General features: G+C 44.2%; 1 protein-coding gene across 1 annotated transcript in view; it reads left to right on the top strand.

Moving 5' to 3' along the window:
- WDFY2 (WD repeat and FYVE domain containing 2) overlaps positions 1-21,955 on the top strand; it is a 181,709-nt gene that overhangs the window by 128,805 nt on the left and 30,949 nt on the right. Inside the window, exons 6-7 of the mRNA XM_045475148.1 lie at positions 2,291-2,441; positions 10,894-11,006. Of these exons, the coding sequence (XP_045331104.1) occupies positions 2,291-2,441; positions 10,894-11,006 (264 nt within the window). The remainder of the gene's footprint in view (positions 1-2,290; positions 2,442-10,893; positions 11,007-21,955) is intronic.

The raw sequence follows: 21,955 nt of genomic DNA, 5'->3' as shown, positions 1-21,955 counted from the left end.
AACTCAGATGATTTGTTCCACACCCAAAAATAATCATATAAAATGATTACAGTACTGTAACATAATACAAAATAATAAAGCAAATACAAAATATAAAGAAAAACAGACAAATTAACCCACACTTATCTTTGAAAACCTTTGTGGCTGGTGTGAGGGAGACGAGAGGGGAGGGTTATTGTGTAGGACGACTTTCACCATCACTAATGGAATCACTCGTGTCTATTGGCTCAATGGAATCTTCTTTTTGTGCAACTTTAACAAGGAACCTATCCAATGACACTTGATTTTGCCTCCTTTTGAGGATTTCACGGAAATGTGACATTGCATTGTCATTAAATAGATTCATCTCTCGTACTGCCTTATTTGGGTGGTGCTTTTCTACAAAATTTTGCACTGTTTTCCACATTTTACACATCTCCCTAATCTCATTTGAAGTGAGGGATTCCTCTACTTTTTTCTCCTTCTCTTCTGCAGATGAGATGCAGACATAAACTTCTTATAAAGTATTTCAGTCTCAACCACTCGCATACCTTGTTCACACTTCTTGATGATTTCCTTCTTAACTTCTACCATAATCATCTTCTTACTGCTTTTGTTTTCAACCTTTTTCTGCATGGGGGCCATTGTATATGCTCACATGGATGTTGACTACAGTACAGTATTAATAAACTCTCGTCATATACTGTATTTAATGTAACTGGCAATAAGGCAGCAGAGGGAAGCGTCTATATCTGCAGGCAGCCTGACCTAGAATGAAGCAAAGCATTCCTAAGGTTACTCTTACATGGAAAAGCAAAGGACTATCCAGAGGTGCTTTGAAGTGACAAAAAAAAAGTACCAGTTGTGGGCACCTTCCAGAATTCTAAAAAATCACTGATTTCTGCCAAACAATGGGGCCTGAGACTGAGCATCCATGCATGGGAGATGACCACCCACAATCTCTAAGTGAGAGAGACAGAGAGAGGCAGAGAGAGAGAGAAAAGAACCACTAAGAACCATTGGCTCAGTTGTGATCACGAAATGTTTAGCATCACATACCACTCGTATTGCAAGGCATCGCTTGTTTATCAAGTTAAAATTTACTAGAAACGTTTGCTTGTCTTGCAGAACACTTGCTGCACAAGTTACTCGCAATCCAAGGTTTTACTGTATTTAAGTGTTTGGCATTTGTTAGTAACTCAGAAATTGGCAGGTCGTACTGTTCTTGCCAATAGAGCTGCATTGATCCATCCATACTAACTTTATTTTCATGATCGAAATGGAAAACTGATGTTTTCTCCATCACATCATCACTTTCATGATGGGTCTGCACTTGCCCACCAGACTGCTGGCTCCTGGGCACAGAGCCTAGGGCGGTCCGGGTTCCCGGATATCAATCTTTGGTTATTCCAGTCAGTTCTGTTCAGTGGCCATGGACCCCCTCTACCTCACCCTCTGGAATTGTATAAGAAGAAAGCAAATTTTTATTGATTTTATTCAATAATTGAGAAGCCGTGAGACCTTGGCCGAACTACTGGACTTTGTTGTGCCTCAGTTTACCCACATGTAAAATAGGGAGATGGAGTAGATGACATGAACAGTTGCTTCTAACTGTGATGCAGTTATTCTGTGGCGGTGTTGCCTCTGTATAATGAGCAATCCTGGGAGATTTGCCCTCATTATCACATGTATGTGTACTTTGACATTAGGGATATTTCATTCTCTTTTACATGGCACTTGGGAATAATTCTGTCCTCCTTTCCAGCATTTGATTTCTTATAGAAAATTCATCTAGAACTTTGTTGTGGGTTTAAGAAGCCATACATCATCAAAAGGAGAACAGTAATGTTCTTTACTTTTTTTAAGCTTACATAAACTCACCCTGGTGACTTTATCATAAGAACATCATTGCTAACACGTTCTATTGTTTTGTGGTCCCATTGTGCCATGTTCTGGCATTCTCCAGCTAAGCAGCCCTAACTTAATGTCTGAGAGAGATGGCCCAGACCCTTTGGTAATGGGGGTGTGGGTGGTAGGAAACTTTTGGTTGGTGTAGGTAGGAAAGAAAGAGAGCAATGGGAGGAAATGGATAGTTTGTACAAGACCGTCTAACAACTCAAGCATGCCCCTGCACAGTGGTGGGCCTGCGCTCCTGGTGAGAACCACTGTTCTGGTGTGTGTGCATTGGCTGTCATACTGTCCAGCCTACTCTGGGATGGGGAGAAGACAATGATGGATCTCTGTGGACCATGCTTCCTCAGTCTCCTTTATGATACTTCATGGGTTATTTTCGTATCTCTTGGTTTTTCAGCGCATCAGAGCAGAGTGACGATGATCCTGTTCGTCCTGGAGCTGGAGTGGGTGCTGAGCACTGGGCAGGACAAGCAATTTGCCTGGCACTGCTCCGAGAGTGGGCAGCGCCTGGGAGGGTATCGAACCAGTGCCGTGGCCTCGGGCCTGCAGTATCCTTTGCTGGACAAAAATCCCTTGGTTGGACCTTAGCTGTTGACTCCTTTCTTTCATGAAAAGCTTGGGTATGTGCCACTTGAAAGTTTTGCATTTGCTGCGTTGCCCTGTGGATTAAGATTCTCACTGACTTAACCAATATGCAAATCATCAAGGGTCCTCACGGAGGTGGATTAAAATGAGGTGATTTCCCCGCAAATAACAGGTCCTGCGGAGCAGGGTTGTGGAGTGACTATGACGCAGGTCTGACACCCAGACAGGACACGGCCCGGATTTAGGAGCCTCAGCTGTCAGAAAGGATTCTGGAACATGGAGATAAAACCATCACTGAAATACAGCCTTTTCTTTCTCTGCATACAGAAGTAATTTACACATAGATATTAAGGTTGTAAAGAACCACAGGATTCCTATTTATTGTTTTTAGATATTCATGGGGGAGCTACCATGCCAGGACCAGAGTAGGTTAGCTGGTATCTACACGGTAATGGTACAGACTTTATTCCAGGTACAAGACCCTTCCAGGATATGTAGAGTGATACTGATTCTTATCTCCTGAGTCTCCAGGGCCCATGTGCTCAGTGTGAGTACCTGTAAATGCCGGGAAATCCCCATGTCTGGCCCACTGGGCTCCAGCAAGCATGGGCTTGATGAGTCTGAAGCCTGTGTGGGTGATGCTACCATGGAAGGAGTAAAGGGCCCCCGACTTCTTAGTTTAAAAAGCAAAGCATCACTCTCCACCCTGTGACGAGTGAGGAGATAAATGGAAACAGATCACTTGTCAGCAAAAGCAGGAAGAAATAGTAAGACTTGCTCTCAGATGTTCATCTCGTATTTATAAAATGCCTGGTCCGTGATTGTCAACAGTCTCACAGAGTAGTTTCTGTCTCCTCGCAGACGTGCCTCAGTAGCTGTATTTGGGTGTGTGGGGGGGGGGGGGCGGCTAATGTCACTCCTGTTTTTCTCTCTGATTTTCCTCACTGGAAGAGCAAGATGAAGAAACTAAGAATGGCCATGGAGGAAGGTTGTAAATGTGGCAGGTCACCAAGCAGGCCAGAAACAAGGGTGATAAGGAACAGAAGGCAGGATCAACTCATCTTCGAGAGGGTGGTCCCATCTGTTAAGGAAAGAAAGTCTGAAGTTTGCTTTCTAAAGGCCAGTTGAGACGAGCATAATGCTTGAATTGAAATACGTGCACTCTTATGTCAGTAGATCTCTTACAGTGTTCGAATTGGAAAGGTCCTTAGAGGTCATCCTGGCCAACTCCTGGTTTTATAGGTGAAGCCCAGAAAGGGTCACATGCCTTATCTGCAGACACCTGGCTAGTATGTCAGAAAATCGCCAGAATGTGAGGCTTCTGCCTTAGGCTGCTGTTTTGTTTTGTTTCTTCCCATCATACATTTGAGAACAGAATGAATAGCTTCAGTGTAATTTGTTCTTAACATGCTGACTTCGGGACACCTGGGTGGCTCAGTCGGTTAAGCGTCCGACTTCAGCTCTGGTCATGATCTCATGGTTCATGGGTTCGAGCCCCACATTGGGCTCTGTGCTGACAGCTCAGAGCCTGGAGCCTGCTTTGGATTCTGTGTCTCCCTCTCTCTCTGCCTCTCCCCCACTCGTTCTCTCTCTCTCTCTCTCTCTCTCTCTCTCTCTCTCTCTGACTCTCAAAAATAAAATAAACATTAAAAAGAAATCTCTTTAAAAAAAATGCTGGCTTCTATCTCACTAGCCCAGCCTAGAGATACACCTTCTATATCACTTAACCAAGCCAAAAAATATAGAAAAAGTACAGATCTTGCCCTTAGGAAGTTGATTTTTTAAACTATTTGGAATTGAAAAACAAGACACAAATGCCCAGAATTAAAAGTCTCCTGACTGTGGCAGTCTTGGACTCTTCTCTTCAGGCATCTCCAGAAGCCATCCTCATTTTTCAGCTGTTTCCTTTAGCCACACCATGTGGTTTACTAAGCAAAAAACAAAACAAAACAAAAAAAAAACCACGTATGATTTGATATAAGAAGACTTTGTATGTGTGTAAAAGCCTCTGGGTTCATTTCCCGAGGTAAATGACCATCTTGTTCAATCTTGCAGGTAGAGGGGAAATGCAGTACTACAGACAGACAGGTTCTTCCAGAAGATTCCCTCACCTCCACAGCTCTGCCTCGCTAGCTCCAATTTTGGAGCCACGGTGCCCGCCCTTGTTCCTGGGAACACATACATCCCTGAGATTTTTCCAGCTGCTCACTGATGGCATAACAGCACTGCTTTTGCCAAAGGGTCTCCTATAGGAAACTTGTGACTTTCCCAAAGCCGGAGGGTTTTTTCTAGGAGCTACCTTGTGTACAGATTGTTAACAGTGTTAACATGCTCATACAGTGTTGGAGTTCACATTAAAATCCAGTTTTTAAACACATTTTTTTCATGGGAACCCTCCACCCCACCTCTTCCCTCTTCTTTCTTCCACCTTCCATACTTACAGTTTCTGAAGGGAAGGAAGGTGATCTGCTGAAACACCATAGAATGTTCGGAATAGTATCAGTACCCTGATTTCTCTGCCTAGTGGACCCCGGTGGCATATATAAGAAACTTCCCCAAAGTAACCTGTCTCCTAATTTTCACCTCAAAAAGTCATTTATCCAAGTCAGCAAGTGATAGAAGTCAGGTTGAATTCAGCCTTTTCTCTCTTCTTTCAGGCCTCATAGGGGAGATGTAACCGTGCAGTGAAAATAACCAAAATTCAAATTGAGAAATAAAGGAAGACAAAGAGACTGATGGCTCAAAAATTGAATGATCAGTTTCTGAATAACCTCAAATCTTTGGTTTCTTTGGCTAGAGATCTGAAGCTTCAAATATTAAGTGAGATATAATACTAACAAGAATCAAAAGGAAGAGAGGAGAGAGGAAAGGAGAGGAAAAAGAAGAAAATATCTTACAGTTGCAGTCCCTGAGAGTTTTATAGTGCTTCTATATAACGTTACTTTGCTCACTCTCAAAACAATAATTAGAAGTAAAATCAAAAAGACTGAATTCTCAATTTTCACAGTGTAGAAACCAAGGCTCAGAAAGGTTAAGGACTTTCTCTAGGGGTGCCTGGGTGGCTCAGTTGGTTAAGCGTCTGACTTCAACTTCAGCTCAGGTCACGATCTCATGGTTTGTGAGTTCGAGCCCCACGTCAGTCTTTGCACTGACGGTGTATGGAGATTGTTTCAGATCCTCACTCTCTCTAGCTCTCTGCCCCTCCCCCAGCTTGTGTTCTCTCTTTCTCTCAAAAATAAACATTTTTTAAAAATTAAAAAAAAAAAAAAAAAGGAAGAAAGGCTAAGGGACATTCTCCAGGTCACGTAACTGTTACCTGGAAGAAGCAGGAGTAGAACTTGGGTGTTAGAACTCGGCTAGCCCTCTGCACTACTAAATAACGGTAGAATGGAGGTATTTCCCAAAGGTCACATGGCAGGTTGATGTTAGGAAATAGAACCGTTTTCCTTCCACCCTTCCCTTGCTGGTATTTAAATTTGTGAATACTTTATCTGGCCTTGCCTTTCAGTCTTGTCATTTGACCATGTTTGATCACATTTATCACACTTCCACAGAAATAATTCAGGTACTTTTCATTTTAAGATTTTATGCATGTTGGAGATATTTCCAAGATGTCTCCCTGTACAGTACAAGGTCTTTTCACCAAGTAGTCTCTTAGATCTGTTCAGGGCAAGAGTGCTGGAAAGCTGTTAAGATTATCTTGATTTTTGTATATCCTCATATCATACGTAATGCCAATCACTCTGGCTTTCAGGTTGTACTAAAATTTATTTCGACCCTCTTTCAAATGGCTTTTGTTGAATTTCTTTACAAAGCATCCTATTATTTACCTGCCATCATAAAGATTGTTTTTTCATCTGTGTTCTTATATTTAAGGTAAATGTAAGGTGATCTTATTCCGTATATCTTAGTATTGTTTTACATGTATCTGACCGCTTGTTTGGAGAGCATAACATTTCTCTGTTGTTCTTGAGCCTGAGGGAATTTGTGATGCCTTGTTCTTCACTTTTAAAACAAATGTTTTATTATGAAAATTTTCAAAACGTGTACCAACTGGGAGGAGAGAATATCATGGAAACTCACGTATTCATCAGATCCGGTGTTGATTCTTCTATCATTTTGGCTTTCTCTCCCTTTTTGCTGGAGTGTTTTAAAACAAATTGCAGACCGTATGTCATTTCATCCTTAGGTACTTCATTGTAACCCGCTTTAAAAATGTGGAATTTGGGGCGCCTGGGTGGCGCAGTCGGTTGAGCGTCCGACTTCAGCCAGGTCACGATCTCGCGGTCTGTGAGTTCGAGCCCCGCGTCAGGCTCTGGGCTGATGGCTCGGAGCCTGGAGCCTGTTTCCGATTCTGTGTCTCCCTCTCTCTCTGCCCCTCCCCCGTTCATGCTCTGTCTCTCTCTGTCCCAAAAATAAATAAACGTTGAAAAAAAAAATTTAAAAAAAAAAAAAAATGTGGAATTTTTCCGTAATCACAATGCTGTTACTACTCCTAAAAATTTATAACTACTACTTGACATTGTAGAATAATCCATTTTCACATTTCACTTACTGTTTCACAAATGGCTTTTTGCAGCGGATTAGTTTAAAATCGGGTCCAGACAAAGTTCACATGTTGGCTGTGGTTTTCATATCCTAAATCTCTCAATCTAGGGCAGTGATTTCCTCCCTTCCCTTTTTTTTTTTTTTTTTTTTGGTGCCACTGTGACTTGTTGGAGTACGGAGCCTGTGTCCTGTAGACAGCCCCGCATTCTAAAGTGGCCTCTGCTGCCTCGTGATGTCATTTCCCTTGTTCTCCTACCTGTGCGTCTCCTGTATTTTTCTGTAAACTGAGACCCGCCTCTAAAATCTTGACTCAGTTCAGATTCAGCTCCTGCTAAGAACACTTGGTCCTTGTGCTGTCTGGTTCATGTTGCTTCACAGCAGGAAGCCCATAGCACAGGGTTGTCACCCTTCCAGTGATGCCGAGTTGATCAGTGATTCAGGTGGTGACCGCCAGGTCCCTGCGGCGCGCACCAGCCTTTCATTCAGTGGTTTTACCAGTTGCTGATCTTCGCCTGGACCAGACCTTTCGTTAGGGCTGCAAAGTGGCGATTTTTGTAATCCTATAATTTTTCCACGTGTATTTGTTGGAATTCTTCTATAAAGTACAACTTGCAGGGCGTCTGAGTGGCTCAGTCGGTTAAGTGTCTGACTTTTTTAAAAAAATTAATTTATTTATTTTGAGAGAGAGTGAGAGCAGGGGAGGGGCATAGACAGAGGAAAAGAGAGAATCTCAAGCAGGCTCTGCACTGTTAGTGCAGAGCCCGATGCAGGGCTCGAACTCCCAAACCGAACCGTGAGACCATGACCTCAGCCGAAATCGATAGTTGGATGCTTAACCAACTGAGCCACCCAGGCGCCCCAAGCGCCTGACTCATGATTTTGGCTCAGGTCGTGGTATCCCGGTTCATGAGATCGAGCCCCGCATCTGCTTGGTATTCTCTCTCCTCTCTGTCTGCCCCTCCCTCCCACATGTGCTTGAGCTCTCCCCCCCTCCCCCCAAATAAGTGTATATACATTAAAAAAGATAAGTAAAATAGAACTTTGCCTCATTAGCTAGGGCTAGTTGCTTACCCTAAGATACAATTAATATGGAAAAAGCAACAAATTCGTAATTGTTTCTCTTTAATTGCTCATTTTCAGAGGAGAGAGTCAGTGCCCAGGTTACCTCCAATAGGTGTCTTTTTTTTTTTTTTTTTTTTTTAAGCATTAGTATAAACTCTTAAGGTTTTTAAAAATAATATATTCAGTCAATTTCAATAACTTGCCTTCTTCGATGCTAATGTTAATCTATCTTTGGCCAGTAAGAGCCCCATCATATTGGCTCCAGCGTCTTTTGATACAGCTCCACTTGCCTTTGGTGGCTTCCTTTTTTGGCACAGCATGTCTTAAGCTCTTCTTGTACCTTCTTGTCCCAGTCCTGAATCAGCCATTTCTTTTAGTGAGGAATAGGACTCAGAGATAACTAGGAAATATATGTGTGTGTATTCTTGAAAAGAAAGTGAATCATCAGTTCATATAATGGTTCTAATCCAAATGTAGCATTATAAGGTTTTTACCTCACTTTTGTACTTGATTCTTTTATCTTGGACTGAAAATTTTCGCTCCTAAAACATGAACTTGTTTTTGCTTTATCCAATGGTATATTTTTAAGCTGTTTCAAAATACTAATTATAGAAGTATTATAGTTACAAGAGAACTGAGTGAGATTTTAGACTTCTTTGCAGTTCTCTTTGTCTTTGGAGTACATTCCCCCCAAGGATGTACAGTTGAAATGCTGTGTTTTAAAGTCACTTGAAATAATTCCGTTAACTGTGGTTATGTCACCAACTTGATAGTTAGGTTCCTTCATTTATGCTTTGTCATCAATATGGGGGATTTTTTCTTTTAATCTTATGCATATTTTTAATATGTGAAATAATGACTTGATTCCAGAATGCAAACTATGATGAGAGAAGACTCACCACCAGCCCTGTCTCCTCACATTGTTCCTCCCTCCTCCATAGGCAGCCATGTGTGTCAGATCTTGATTTGTCCTTCCAGAGCTTCCTTTTGTGAAATGAGCACGTGCACGCACACACACACACACGACACACACATATATTTCTATTTCTCTCCCTTTCTTACACAAATATCGTGTAGCTTATAAACTCTTACATGCCGTGGCTTTTCTTCCCCCACTTAATAATGTATCCCAGAAATTCCTCCATGTCTGTTTGCTTATGGTATGGAGATCTTTTTTTCCCCTAGCTGGATAGGACTCTATCGCTCGCTTATACCATAGTTAGTTCAGTAAATCCCCTTTTGATGGAATTTTTTGTTGTTTTCAAACTTTAGCTGTTAAAATAACATGGAGTGAATAGCCTCAGGCATGCATTTTGTACTTTGGCCCGAGTGTATCTCTGGGATAGATCTCTAGAAGGAGGGTTGAGTGGTTTTATCAACCCAGGAAGCTCACTAGAGACTCAGCGCCTTAGGTTTTTACTAGAGACTAGTCACGTAGGCAGCCTCTTTCTGACATGTACCAAAATTACAGACTGAAAAGGAAAGCAGGTATTTCGCAAAAACCGTATCATCACAGTTCAGGCACAGTGAACCACTCTTGTCTGTTAATGGTGGGACCCCCCTGAAAACCAGTTGCCAGATACCTTGCCAGCCTTGTGAGCAGCCTTTCAGAGGCTGACAGTCAGGCCTCTCTTGCACAGACCCGTTTTCATTTTCATGTCTTCTGGAACTATGTGTTCATATATTTTGCCCACTTTCCTATTAGGTTTGTGGTTTGTTCTTTTTATGTTAGAGATTTGGGCCTTTTGTGACATAAGTTGCAAATATCTTTTCCAGCTTGTCTTTTGGCTTTGCTAATGGTGTTTGTTTTGTTATTTGTGTTTTTGAGTAGTAGCTTTTCCCACTCCAAGGTTAGAAAGGAGCTCCCTCATCTCGAACTTACATTTTTCATTTTTTACATTTTTTTTTTTTAATTTTTTTTTTCAACGTTTACTTATTTTTGGGACAGAGAGAGACAGAGCATGAACGGGGGAGGGGCAGAGAGAGAGGGAGACACAGAATCGGAAACAGGCTCCAGGCTCTGAGCCATCAGCCCAGAGCCTGACGCGGGGCTCGAACTCACGGACCGCGAGATCGTGACCTGGCTGAAGTCGGACGCTTAACCGACTGCGCCACCCAGGCGCCCCTCATTTTTTACATTTAGATCCTTCATCCATTTGCAGTTTATCCTGATATGGAATGTGAACTACGGATCCTGTTTTGTTTTCCAAATGACTATCCAGTTTATGTCAACGCTTTTGTTTTTTTTTAACCCATCTTTTCCTTATTCCTTGAAGAGCCACCCTTATCAGACATGTACTACATTTCTGTATACTTTGGGGTCTATTTCTAGACTTGCCATTTTGTTCCATGGGTCTGTTTGTCTATTTATGCATCAATACCACACTTGCACTTAAAAAGACTGTGTAACGCGTTCTAATACGTGGTAGGGCTAATCTCCCCTATCACATACCATATTGCTTTTATTTTTAGAATATTCCTGGCATTTCTTATTTATTTATTTTTTATATGAACTTAAACTTCCCTAGTTCTAGGGAAAAAAAGCTTATGTTGATATTTCTATAGAGATTATATTAAGTTTGCAAATTCATATTGTGAGAAATGACATGTTTATCGTGTTAAGTCTTACTGTCCAATAATATTGTGTCTTTCACTCTGTCATGCCTGCTTTTGTATCTTTCAGCGTTATGTCCAAGCTTTGTTCATATGGGATTTGCACGTTTCTTGATTTGTTTGGTTATTTATTTATTTTTGTAAATCCCTCCATTCAATTTTGAGAAATGATCCTTAATGCTTACATGATAGATTTGACGTTGAAACCCGGCATGTGTTTATTGGTGACCAGTCGGGACAAGTAACCATCCTCAAACTGGAGCAAGACAACTGCACCCTGGTCACAACGTTCAGAGGACATACAGGTGGGATTGAAAGCAAAATCTCCATGTGCCTGCTCTCACAGTGACCTATCTATCACCTGCTGCGTGTTCTGGCCTTCAGATGCTGTGTTGTCAAAGTGACAAAGTATAGCATGCACACAGATACAAGGGATACGTTGAACTGATTCCACAATGGTTCAGTAAGATGTTATGTCCAAAATTTTCTACACCAGTGCAAACAAAGGAGGAACAAGTCTATTTCCAGAGTGTTGGTGAGTTGGTTCTATGTCACATTGCCCTGGAGAAAGCCAGTGTTGGCATATGCTGATGAGACATTGTTTTGAGACCATGTGGCAACTGCATAAACCTCAGGAAGGCCAAAAAGACAGCTGCCTCAGTCTGTCCTTGCCCTTCTTGGAGCGAGAAGATGGCGTGCAAGACAGACATGCCTGCTTCTAAGTCCAGTAAAATAAAAAATATGGTCATTGGGGCTAGCTAGGCTGCATAAAAAGGCACGGGTTCGGTTTTAACTTCCTTCTGGGCTCTTCTCAGTGTAAAACCCAAGACTCCCTTTATTATTTCGGATTTCTTTGTTGGGGAAGGGCTCAGGATCTGTTCAGGATCTTTTAAGTCAGGTAATACAAAATATCCATGCTTAGCCATTGAAAGACTTGAATAGATGATGACGATTAGTTTTTACCGGTATTTTTAATCTGCGATGTTGACCCTGGGAAATGAGTCACTGCCTGTTTTCGTGGCTCTTAATGGGCTTTTATGTCTCCCACAGATTACCAACCCATGATTTAGTACAGAACAGGGTTCTTATTGAGTTCAGATGGCATATAAGAACAGAAGTAGGTGAATGAAGATGTAAAATGGGATAGTACCTAGATCATAAGGAATTTCCTCAAGGGGAAAAAAAAAAGAATGCAGTAAAGAGGAAATTGAATCCAGGGGAAAAGAGTCATAAAAGATAATTATCTATGTTTTCTGGGAAGAAGAACACATAGAAGCATCTGCTGTGGATAGGACCCAGGTCTTTCCTGGTTGTATTTCTCTTTTTAGCCACCTCCACCCTGGCTAAGCCTGGCCTGGTAGGGACCCAGAACTGTCCCACATCAGGAACCTTAAACTGCTATGTGTCACTGCTGACTTCAGTCTCCTAATCTTTCGCTTCTCTGAACCCTTCCTCCAGCTCCCCTTACTCTTGCCCTCGTGGCCAGTCGGTCCCTGCTGGCCAGTCGCTCTTGTCCTTGTTGGCCAGTGTCTGCGCCCCATCTTCTCTCCCTTTCCAGAGGGGTGTCAGCCACTAGGCGCCCAGCGTTCTCTGGTCAGGCGCCCTCGTTCTTCCCTGAAGAACACGTCTGCCATTCATTCACACCCTCTCCAGCCCTCCTGTGCACTCAGCCCCTGGGGCTGCTGCAAGGTCACGCTCTGAGCCCGGGGCCTTCTTCCCCACTGCACATTCAGCATTCCAGTCCAGCTGCCAGAGTCGCCTCAGTCCCTGCACACGGTCCCTTGCAGGTCCTCAGGACTCCCCTCCACTCCTCCAGACCTTCACCACTCCCCACCCCACCCGAGTCCCCTCTCCCTCCCCAGACTCCGCCTTCAAAGAAAAATAGAGGTTAGCCAATAGAGGCTTTAAAACTGTTTTCTTGCCCACCCTGTGTTCCTCTCCAACAAACTTCTTCTGCCTCCTCCTCATCTCTTGCTCTTGGGGTCTCCACATCAAAAACTGTTCCCCGTGTCTCCCTTTTGACCAGCTCACCCTTCTCAATTTATTAACATGCTCAAATGTCTTGCCTTTCTGTTGGACAAACAAAACCCTCTCGACCCCGTATCCTGTCGTAGCAACGTCCGTCCTACTCTCTTAACAGCAGTGCTTCTTTTTCCTTTTTCTAAATTATGGTGAACTATACCTCATCTAAAATTCACCATTTTAATCACTCGTAAGAATACAGCGCAGTGACGTTGAGGACATTCATATCACCACCATCCGTCCACACAACATGCCCTGTCTCGTAAAACTGAAACTCTGACCCCACTGACCGCGCACCCGTCATTGCCCCTCCCCCAGCCCCTGGCAGCCACCTTCCCGCTCTCTGTCTCTGAGTGTGCCTGCTCTGGGTCCCTCGCAGAGGGGACTCGTACACTAGGCGTTGTTTGGTGACCGGCTTCTTTCCCTCGGCGTGATGTCTTTCTGTTGTAGCAGACGGCGGGGTGTCTTAAAGGAATATCGTTTTCCAGCCGCTTCCAGTTCTTCACCTCTCATTTCCCTTCCATCCACCTGCAGTTTGGCTCCATCTCTCGCTCCTCTGACGCTCCTGTCCCCAAGGTGGCCGGTGACCTGCTGGCTGCTGAATCCAGGGGACGTGTTTTGAGCCATGTCACCCTGAACCTGTCGGCAGCGCTTTACATTGTGGCCCTTCTTGCCTGTGGCCGCCCTCCTTGGGCTCCTGTGACGCGTTCGCACCCGGTTTTCTTGTGCTTCTCTGGCTTGTCTTTCTCCTCTCCTTAGTGATCTTTTTTGTGAGTTCTGCCCCGGACCCTGGTCTCTTTACACTGCGCGCTCTCCCTGGTCAATCTCAGCCACTACCCCCGTCATAGACATAAAAGGTACAGTCCTTTCCTCACATTTTTTACACAGTGAGGGACGTGGGCGCTAAACAGTGGTCACAGCGCTTGGTGGCGGGGGCAGGGGGAGGCGGGCACTGGGCACTTCAAAGAACACAGAGTGGCCACGTCACTCGGACAGGAGTGGGAGTCTGTCAGGAAGGTCTTCCCAGGGGAGGTGTTGCCTGACCTAAGATCTTTGGGAAGGAGTAAGCGTTGAGTTCATGAAAAAGAAGTGAGAAGGACACTCTAGGCAGAGAAAACCAGCGAAGTCCAAGGCATGGAGATTTGCGAGAGCGTGCTGTCTTGGGAACTCTAGTAACTGCCGTTGGTGGGCACACCGACTAGCAGGAGGCAGGCAGCCAGAAAGGAAGCGAGCGTCCGTTCGGATCACCGAGGCACTAGCCTGACAGCAGTGAGAAACCATAAGAGAGTTTTAAGCAAGGACGTTAGCCTGGTCAGAAGTTAAAAGATTGTTCTGGCAGCAGAATAGTAGGAAACTGTCCCTCAGAATGTGGCAGGAGTGATGGGAAAGCCAAGAGTGGGTGGGCCGAAGGTGAAGTTCAGGTGGTGAGCTCAGCGGGCCTGGTGACCACACTGGGTAGTTCCCAGACCTGGTTCAGGCCAAGGTGGCTTGCAGCCTGGCTCTTTGGTACTCAGCCCTTACTGTGCGGCTGATAACTGTGCTCTGAGTTCTCCGTGGCTGCCTCCAGGCCAGAAAAGGGGTAAGTAGCTGCTGCTTACTGGTGTGTGGGGAGCCGGATGTGGCCCATGGGTTTCCTGTCTTCCGGGTTAGTTCTAGTACAGAATGTTACCTTGGCATTATGCCTTATCTTTCTCAAAGAGTTTAGAGCATTCTCATATGACTTTACCATGAAATATCTTTGAGGACTGGATGTGGCCCAGGAAAGTTACTAACTAACATGAAGGCAAATGTTGCAGGTCACATATTCAACGTATTGTTATTATCCCTAGACAGTCATCAGTCCACTCCGGCTACAGCACATCTCATTCATTTGTAGCCAGAGCAGGGATGTCTAAGAGATTCCATGATGATGCAAGCGTATTGTCGAGCTCTTCCTATGCAGTAAGCCCGTTCTGGGCCCTGGGAAGTCCCAAACTCAGCCAGACACAACTCTGGAAAAAGGGGTTTATATGGATTAGTTAATCTCCTCATTCCCTCACCCCCAAAACAAAGACTTTAGGATTAACCCAGATACATTGAAGAATGATCTCAGGGGTCTTATCAGTCCAGATCCAAACTCAGAAGCAGACCGTCTTTGGTCTGTAATACAGAGTTGTAGCCATTCACCCATCACTCTGTATTATAGTACAGAAAGTCGTATAAAAATGTGGGGTAGTGATGGAATTGGCCTAATAGTCATACCCGGAGGCCAGCACAGCATTAACTAATCCGCGGGGACCTAGGAAACTAGTTTTATGTTCCTTTGCTCCCTCTGCTGGTTTTATTTCTGGAAGTAAATGCCAAGTAACATAGTTCTTTGCTATTTATGCAGAAATTAGCATGTATTTCTACCAAAAAGTCATACACTGACTTGAACACAGAGGGGAAAAATGAGATTTTAACCACTGGAAATTCATAGTATCAATAAATTCGTTTTTTTTCTTTTCCTTCTAAGAATTATTTTGGTTAGTATGAACATATTGGAAATAGGAGGGGCCGAACATAAATTGCCAAAGCATACTACTTAACAAAAAATTAAATACATTGAATAAATTAAATAAATTTGTTAACTGTTAGAGGAATTATTGAAAGTAACAGTATAACTATAACCAAAATAATGAAAACATGGAGAGGCATGGTTCAGTGCCAACATGCAGGTTCAGATCGTTAAGTTGAAAACTTGATTTTCGTTTACAGTGAAGACTTCCACATCCAGCAGACACGGATTTTCATTGAGTCAGCCAAATTATTAGCTCTCTGCATGATGAGGGCTGGGGTATAGGGGTGAATCAGACAAATAATGCTTGCTTATTCAACTTCTAGTCATGGAATCCAGTCGTTAAAGCGATAAATTCAGGTAGTCCATCAGGATGTTATGAGTGCCACAAGTACTGTGAGCCCCCAGTGTCACTCATAGCACTTGCATTGGGAGTAAATAACAAGAGGGACCCCCTATCCAGAGAGCTAAGGGGAGACTGCCGAGGAAGTCGTGTTTAAAGGATCCGTAAGGCAGGCGCCTGGGTAGCTCAGTCGTTAGGCATGACTCCGGATCAGGTCATGATCTCATGGTTCATGAGTTTGAGCCCCGCTTTGGGTGAGCTCGAACCCCACTTTGGGTGAGCTCGAATCCCGCTTCAGGTGAGCTTGAGCCCCTCATCGGGTGAGCATGAGCCCCATAGTGGGGGAACAGGAGCCCTACCTTGGTTGAGCACGAGCCCTGCTTTGGGTAAGACACAAGCCCCGGGTGAGCCAGGTTCTCTCTCTCTCTCTCTCTCTCTCTCTCTCTCTCTTTCTCTGCCCTTGCTCACTTGCCCCCCTCTCTCTCAAAAATAAAAAATGAATAAATAAAAATTTAAAAAAATGAATAAATGATACCATAAGGAGAAAGAGTTGTCATCCAGGTGGTGAGACCATTCTAGACTCCAGGTGTGTGAAGCGCATGCAAAGCCCAGAGTGGGAAAGGGTGAACAACGTATGGAGTCGCACGGGCGGTGTGGAGAGTCAGGGGCGCAGAGTACAGGTTGAACGTGCAGGCGATATTAACAACTTCAGACAACGTTCTCAGGCAGTGGGAAACCAGTGATGAAGTAAGCTGGGTGGTAGCATGGTTTCCATTTTAGGAAATCCCTGTGGCAGCAGTGGCGGTGGTTGGGTGGGGGTGAGAATGGATGTGCCAAAACCATTTGGAAGGAAGGCTAGGGTTGGAGTCCCACCTGTTTGGACTGGGAGGTGGTGCAGGGTGTGGGGAGAAGAGGAGGGATTCAAGATTGTTTTAGGAGATTGGGAGCCCGCAGCACTTGGCATTTGGGGTGGGAGTGGCTCCCAGGTTTCCATCTGGAGCATTTGGGTGGATAGTGATGCCATTTGCTGAAACAGAAGTGCTAGAATTTAGAGCAGTTTGAGGAGAGAGCACCGTGCTTGGAGCTGAACATCTTCCTTCCATTTTTTGCACTCTGGCTGAAGGGTGGTGGAGTATTCTGATGACAGGGACGCCCCAGGAGTGGTGGCAAGGGGACAGCTGGATGTCCGTTTGTGGATGTCAGGAGAAAAGCATAGTCTAAGAGGTAGAGCACATTCAGCTTTACAGAAACATCCCTCGCTTCAGCCCGAGTAACTGCAGAATGTAGTAAGTGAAAGGTCAGATATTTTATTCAAGAGGCCTTGCGGTTGGAGACTCAGGTGGCTCTTGTGTAGTTACAGGGAGGCTGTTCCCCTTCCTCACCCTGCAGGGTAGGCTGGAACGTTCCGGGCGAGGTGCCATATCGCACTCGTAAAGACAGATCTGGCAGTTTCCAGCCCTGACTTTGCAGCACTCCGTGTAGTCTGTAGCTTTTGCAAGATCTGTTGTAAAAGTCTCTTAGAAATTAGTTGGGCTGTGCATTTTGGTAACACGTATTAAATTTCTAAAAATGCTCATACTCTTTGATCCACTTTCATGTTTGGGAATCTCTTCTAACTCAGTAGAAACATGAACAAAGTTTTACAAATAAAAATTTTCAGCTTGGCAAAATTTAGAATAGTTAAAAGTTGAGAAAAATGTAATGGTAAGTGAAATAAGGCACATCCCTGTGTGGGGTATTATGCAACCATTAAAACCTATGTTTATGAGAAAATGTAATAGTATAGATAAATTTTATAATGACAAAAACCTTTATTTTTGAGAATAAATTCATTTATGATAGAAATTGCTCTGTCAGCCATATATTGTGAAGGTCACAGGCAGGGAGAAACTGAAAATGAGGGGGCAGAAAGATGCCCCATGAAATGAGGGGGCAGAAAGATGGAGTCTGAAGCAAAGTCAGACGAAATGATGTCTGTCATTTCAAATATCATAAACCCGGGAAACCCACAATTGCTGTGGCCCCTGGCCCTCGCACTCCGACCTAGATATGGAAGGTGAGGAAGGTGCCCTGGGTGTGGACTGCGCACAGGTGCGTGTCTGCACTGTTCTGGAAGGCAGGCTCTCTAACAGCCGTTGCCTTTCTGTGCTGCCGGACGCATCTGGAGGAAGGACTGTTCGTCAGGAAGCTGTCTGCTGGGAAGACTGCTGGGAAGGAAGAGGCCAGTAGGTCAGCAGCTCTCCTCTCCACCCTTCTGTGCCCCCCTGTGACTTAGCGTGCTGCCTCCCCACCGACCCCTACCCCAAAGCCCTGCAGGGCACCTCTGTAGTGATGGCTTACTGGTTTTGTTCATTGTCTCTCACTCCTCTCTGCCATCCGATTCAACCGGCCAGGTGCTTACCCATTTATTAAGCACCTACTGTGTACCAGGCATTGCGCACTATGCTTGAATACGAAGATACAGAGCCTAAAATTTACCGCGGGGACAGATTTATAATCTGACAAGGTTCAATGCAGTGGGTGAGTATAGGGCTAGAAACCACGCCCAGAGGTGGGGACCTCGCATAGATGGAGAGCGTTGAGGAAGGCTTCCTGCAGAAGTCACCTGAGCTGCACCTTGAAGAGAGAGTTTACTTAGGGTGATGAAAGGTCTGATGGGCCCTCCAGGCCGAGGAGTAGCCACAGGTCCCATGAGAGAATGGTTTCACCAAACAGAGCATGCATGCCCTTCTTCTCAGAATGAATCCCATCATCTTCTGCTGTGTTTGTGTTGGTCCAGTAGGACCTGAGACTTCTTGATTTCGTTATATCCTCAGAGCCTAGCGTGGTATCTGCCGTGTAGAAGATGCTCAGTAGATGCTGGTTGCATTGGTTTGCAATGAGTGCTGTGAGTGCACTGGTTTGAAATTGTGGTTTGCAATTTATAAGCCAACATCCACGAGACCCCATTGTTAGGCCATGTACGTAGAGCTGGGAGGGACCTCAAAATTTATTTGTTTTTCTCCCAGTCCCATCCTACTTCCCATCTTGAAGATTTTTCTTCCATCTTTTCCACTCTTACTGAAGAGTGGTGTAATACTCTGAGCCCTAGGGGGTGATAAATATACCCTGACTTTGACTTTCTTGAACCTGGCATTGATTTTTCTCTTCCTGACTCTGTGTTACCAGGAACTCCCCTTCCCGGCTCTGGCCCCTTACAGCCTGATGTAATGTGGAAAAAACTAGAGATTGGTCTTGTTTTTAAAACTTGAATTGATCTCCTGATGGCTGGGATAGTTTGGGAACAGGCTGATGACTGCCTCAAGGCTGACTAAACAGAGGACACTGTCACAGATGGTATAGATGGGGTCTCCTGCACTATAATCATAGCTAACACTTACTGAGCGCTCCCCATGTGCTAGGCACTATTCTATATGTTGATGTGTATATTAACTCATTTAATCTCAACAAAATTATTGTCATCCCTGTTGTACAGATGAGGTTTCTGAGGCACAAAGACATTAAATAATTTGCCCAAAGTCACTTACCTAGTAGGAGTTGAGCCTAGGATCTGGTTCCAGAGCCTGTGCACTTATAATAACCACATCTAAACTTCCTATTGCTTCACCATAAACCATCCTCATCCCATAGTCACCAACAAAGAAGGCCTGCTTCTCACGGTGCTGTGCTTATAGATGTGGGTGTGTACGGGTAGGGAGTTGAGAGGGATCCATCACTTGGCACATGGTAAGCCTTTTTTAAGATTTTCCATGTTTATTCTGACAGGATGAACAGCGCACCCAATTAAGTCTTTAATTATGTCAAATAAGCCTTTCTAACTATTCTTTTTACTAGTGCAACCATTATTTAAATCTCATATGATGCTTTAAAGAACCTACCCACTTAATATGTTGTCTTAGTCTATTCAGGCTGCCCTAACAGGCTATCATAGGCTGGGTGGGTTAGAAACAACAGATATTTGTTCTGGGAACTGGGAAGTCCAAGATCAAGGCGCTGGCTGATTGAATGTCCAGTGAGACCACTTCCTGGTTTATAGATGGCTGCTTTCTCACTATAAGCTCACGTGACAGAAGCGACTGAGGAGCTCTCTGGGATCACTTTCATAAGGGCACCAACCTCAGTCATGGGGGCTACACCCTTATGACTTAATCACCTCAGGATATCGAGGATTAGGTTACAACATAGGAATCTGGGGCGGGGGTGGGGGGGGACACAAACACAAACTAAGGAGAGGAAAAAATACATTAGCCATCTTTCCCTTTTCTGTCCCCAGTGGCTTAACCAGTTAAGTAAGACCATCTCCAGAGCGTCTCCTTGAGATGAGCATTCACTGACCTAAAAAGATGTGAGGAGTAGAATAAACGCTGTCACACAGACAACATTGGTCAACTAGGAAAAGAGATGCCACATGCCTGTTCCAGGTGCTAGGAACAAGGCAAAGAACATTCATGTACTTACTTCAATCATTTGCTCACTTGTCTGTGTTTATTGAGTGTCTTCCGTAAGCTGAACAGAATTCTAAATCCTAGAGACACTGTGGTGAACAAGCCAAACCCTGGCCCTCCAAGAGCTTATATTCTGTGGGGGCAGTAGACAATAACTATGTGTTCTGAAGAAAAAAATAAAACCATAAAGAGGAGAGTGGTAAGAGTGGCCAAGGAAGGTCTCTGTAAAGAGGTGGCATCTGAACAGGGATCTTCGTGAAGTGAGGGCATGCACCGGTGATAATCTGGAGGAAGAGAATCCCAGGCAGAGGCAACAAAGTGCAAAGAGCTAGAAGTGGGAATGAACCTAGCATGATGAAGGGGCATCCAGCGTGATTAGAGCAGAGCCGGGGGCGGGGTGGGGACGGGGAAGCTTCACAGTAGGGGCAGGAGCTAGATCGCACAGGGTCTTGAAAGGCCATGGAGAGGAACTTTGCATTTTACTCTGAACGGGATGGGGAACCATTGGAGGGATTAGAGCAAGGGGTGTCATACTCTGCTTTGTGTTCTTTGGTGGTCGCCTCAGTTGCTGTGTGGAGAGCAGACTACAGAAACAGGAGTAGAAGCAAGGATCCTGTGTAGGAGGCCGTTCACACAGTCTTACAGTTTGGGGCTTTTTTATTTTAACTTTTCATTTGGAAATAATTTCAGACTTTAAAGAAGCTGCAGAACAGTGCAGAGAGTTCTGTACATCCTTCACCCAGATTCCACGGATGTTAACATCTTTGAAAACTACAGCACAGATACCAAAATCAGGAAGTTAACGTTGACAGAGTCCTGTTCCCTAATCTACAGACCTTACTCACATCTCTCCAGTTATCCCACTAATTGCCTTTTCCTGGTTCACAGTCTGATCAGGACCACATGCTGCATTTCCTTATAATGTCTCTTTGGTTTCCTTGAACACGGAACAGTTCTGAGTCTTCCTTTTTCTGTCATGACCTTGGCATTTTTGAGGTCATTCTTGGCGTTCTAGCCAGAATGTCCCTCCCTTTTAGAATGTCCCTCCATTTGATGTTTCCTCCTGGTTAAATTCGGGTTATGCATTTTTTATGTGAATACCATGGAAGTGATATTATGTCCTTCACAGTGGATCGTATCAAGAGGCGCATGATGTTGATTTGTCCTCTTTCTGGTGATGTTAACTTTGATTATTTGGTTAAGGTAGTGCGTGCCAAGTTTCCCCACCATAGTCACCCTTTGTAATTCATAAGTATTTTAGGAGGAAATATTTTGAAGCCGTGTAAATACTATTTCTCATCATATTTCTGCCCAGTAATTTTACTATCCACTGATGACTCTTACCAGAAACAGTCATGACTGTGGTGCTTGCTAGATTGTGCTTTTTCTAGTCCTTTTCTCTTCGACACTTTTTGGTTGGAATTTTATGGTAAGGAAAAGCTTTCATTTCTCCCCCATTTATTTATTTATTTTTTAAATTGTTTACACCAGTATGGGCTCACGAGTTCCTAATTATTTCTGTGTGTGAGGATTCATTACCACCATTGATTTATTTTCTTGCTCACATTGTCCCAGATTTGACCAGTGGAACACTGGCTTCTTCACGGTGGTGTTTCTGACCTTTTGACCTATCCCTTTGCTTTTTGATAACCACGTCTTGATATTTCTGACTCATGTTGTATACTACCTGCCTCAGCCCTAGAATTAACATTCATACAGCCTCGTTTCTTTCATTGAAGAATAGATAGTATGAGGGGATACTTCTAGAAGCCAAACTCAGGGTGCCATGCGTGCTCACTGTTAATGGCAGGGTGGAGGGATCATTGCTTCTGGGCCCTCAATAGACAGAGCTAGAAAATATGTGTGCACTCACACATCTGTAAGGATTTCTGTAACTTTTATGTGATG

Source organism: Leopardus geoffroyi, chromosome A1 (genome assembly GCF_018350155.1).
Source record: "Leopardus geoffroyi isolate Oge1 chromosome A1, O.geoffroyi_Oge1_pat1.0, whole genome shotgun sequence".
In the NCBI taxonomy this organism is placed as follows: Eukaryota; Metazoa; Chordata; class Mammalia; order Carnivora; family Felidae; genus Leopardus; species Leopardus geoffroyi.
Note: the sequence above shows the minus strand (reverse complement) of the source record. Positions and strands in the feature narration are given on the sequence as shown.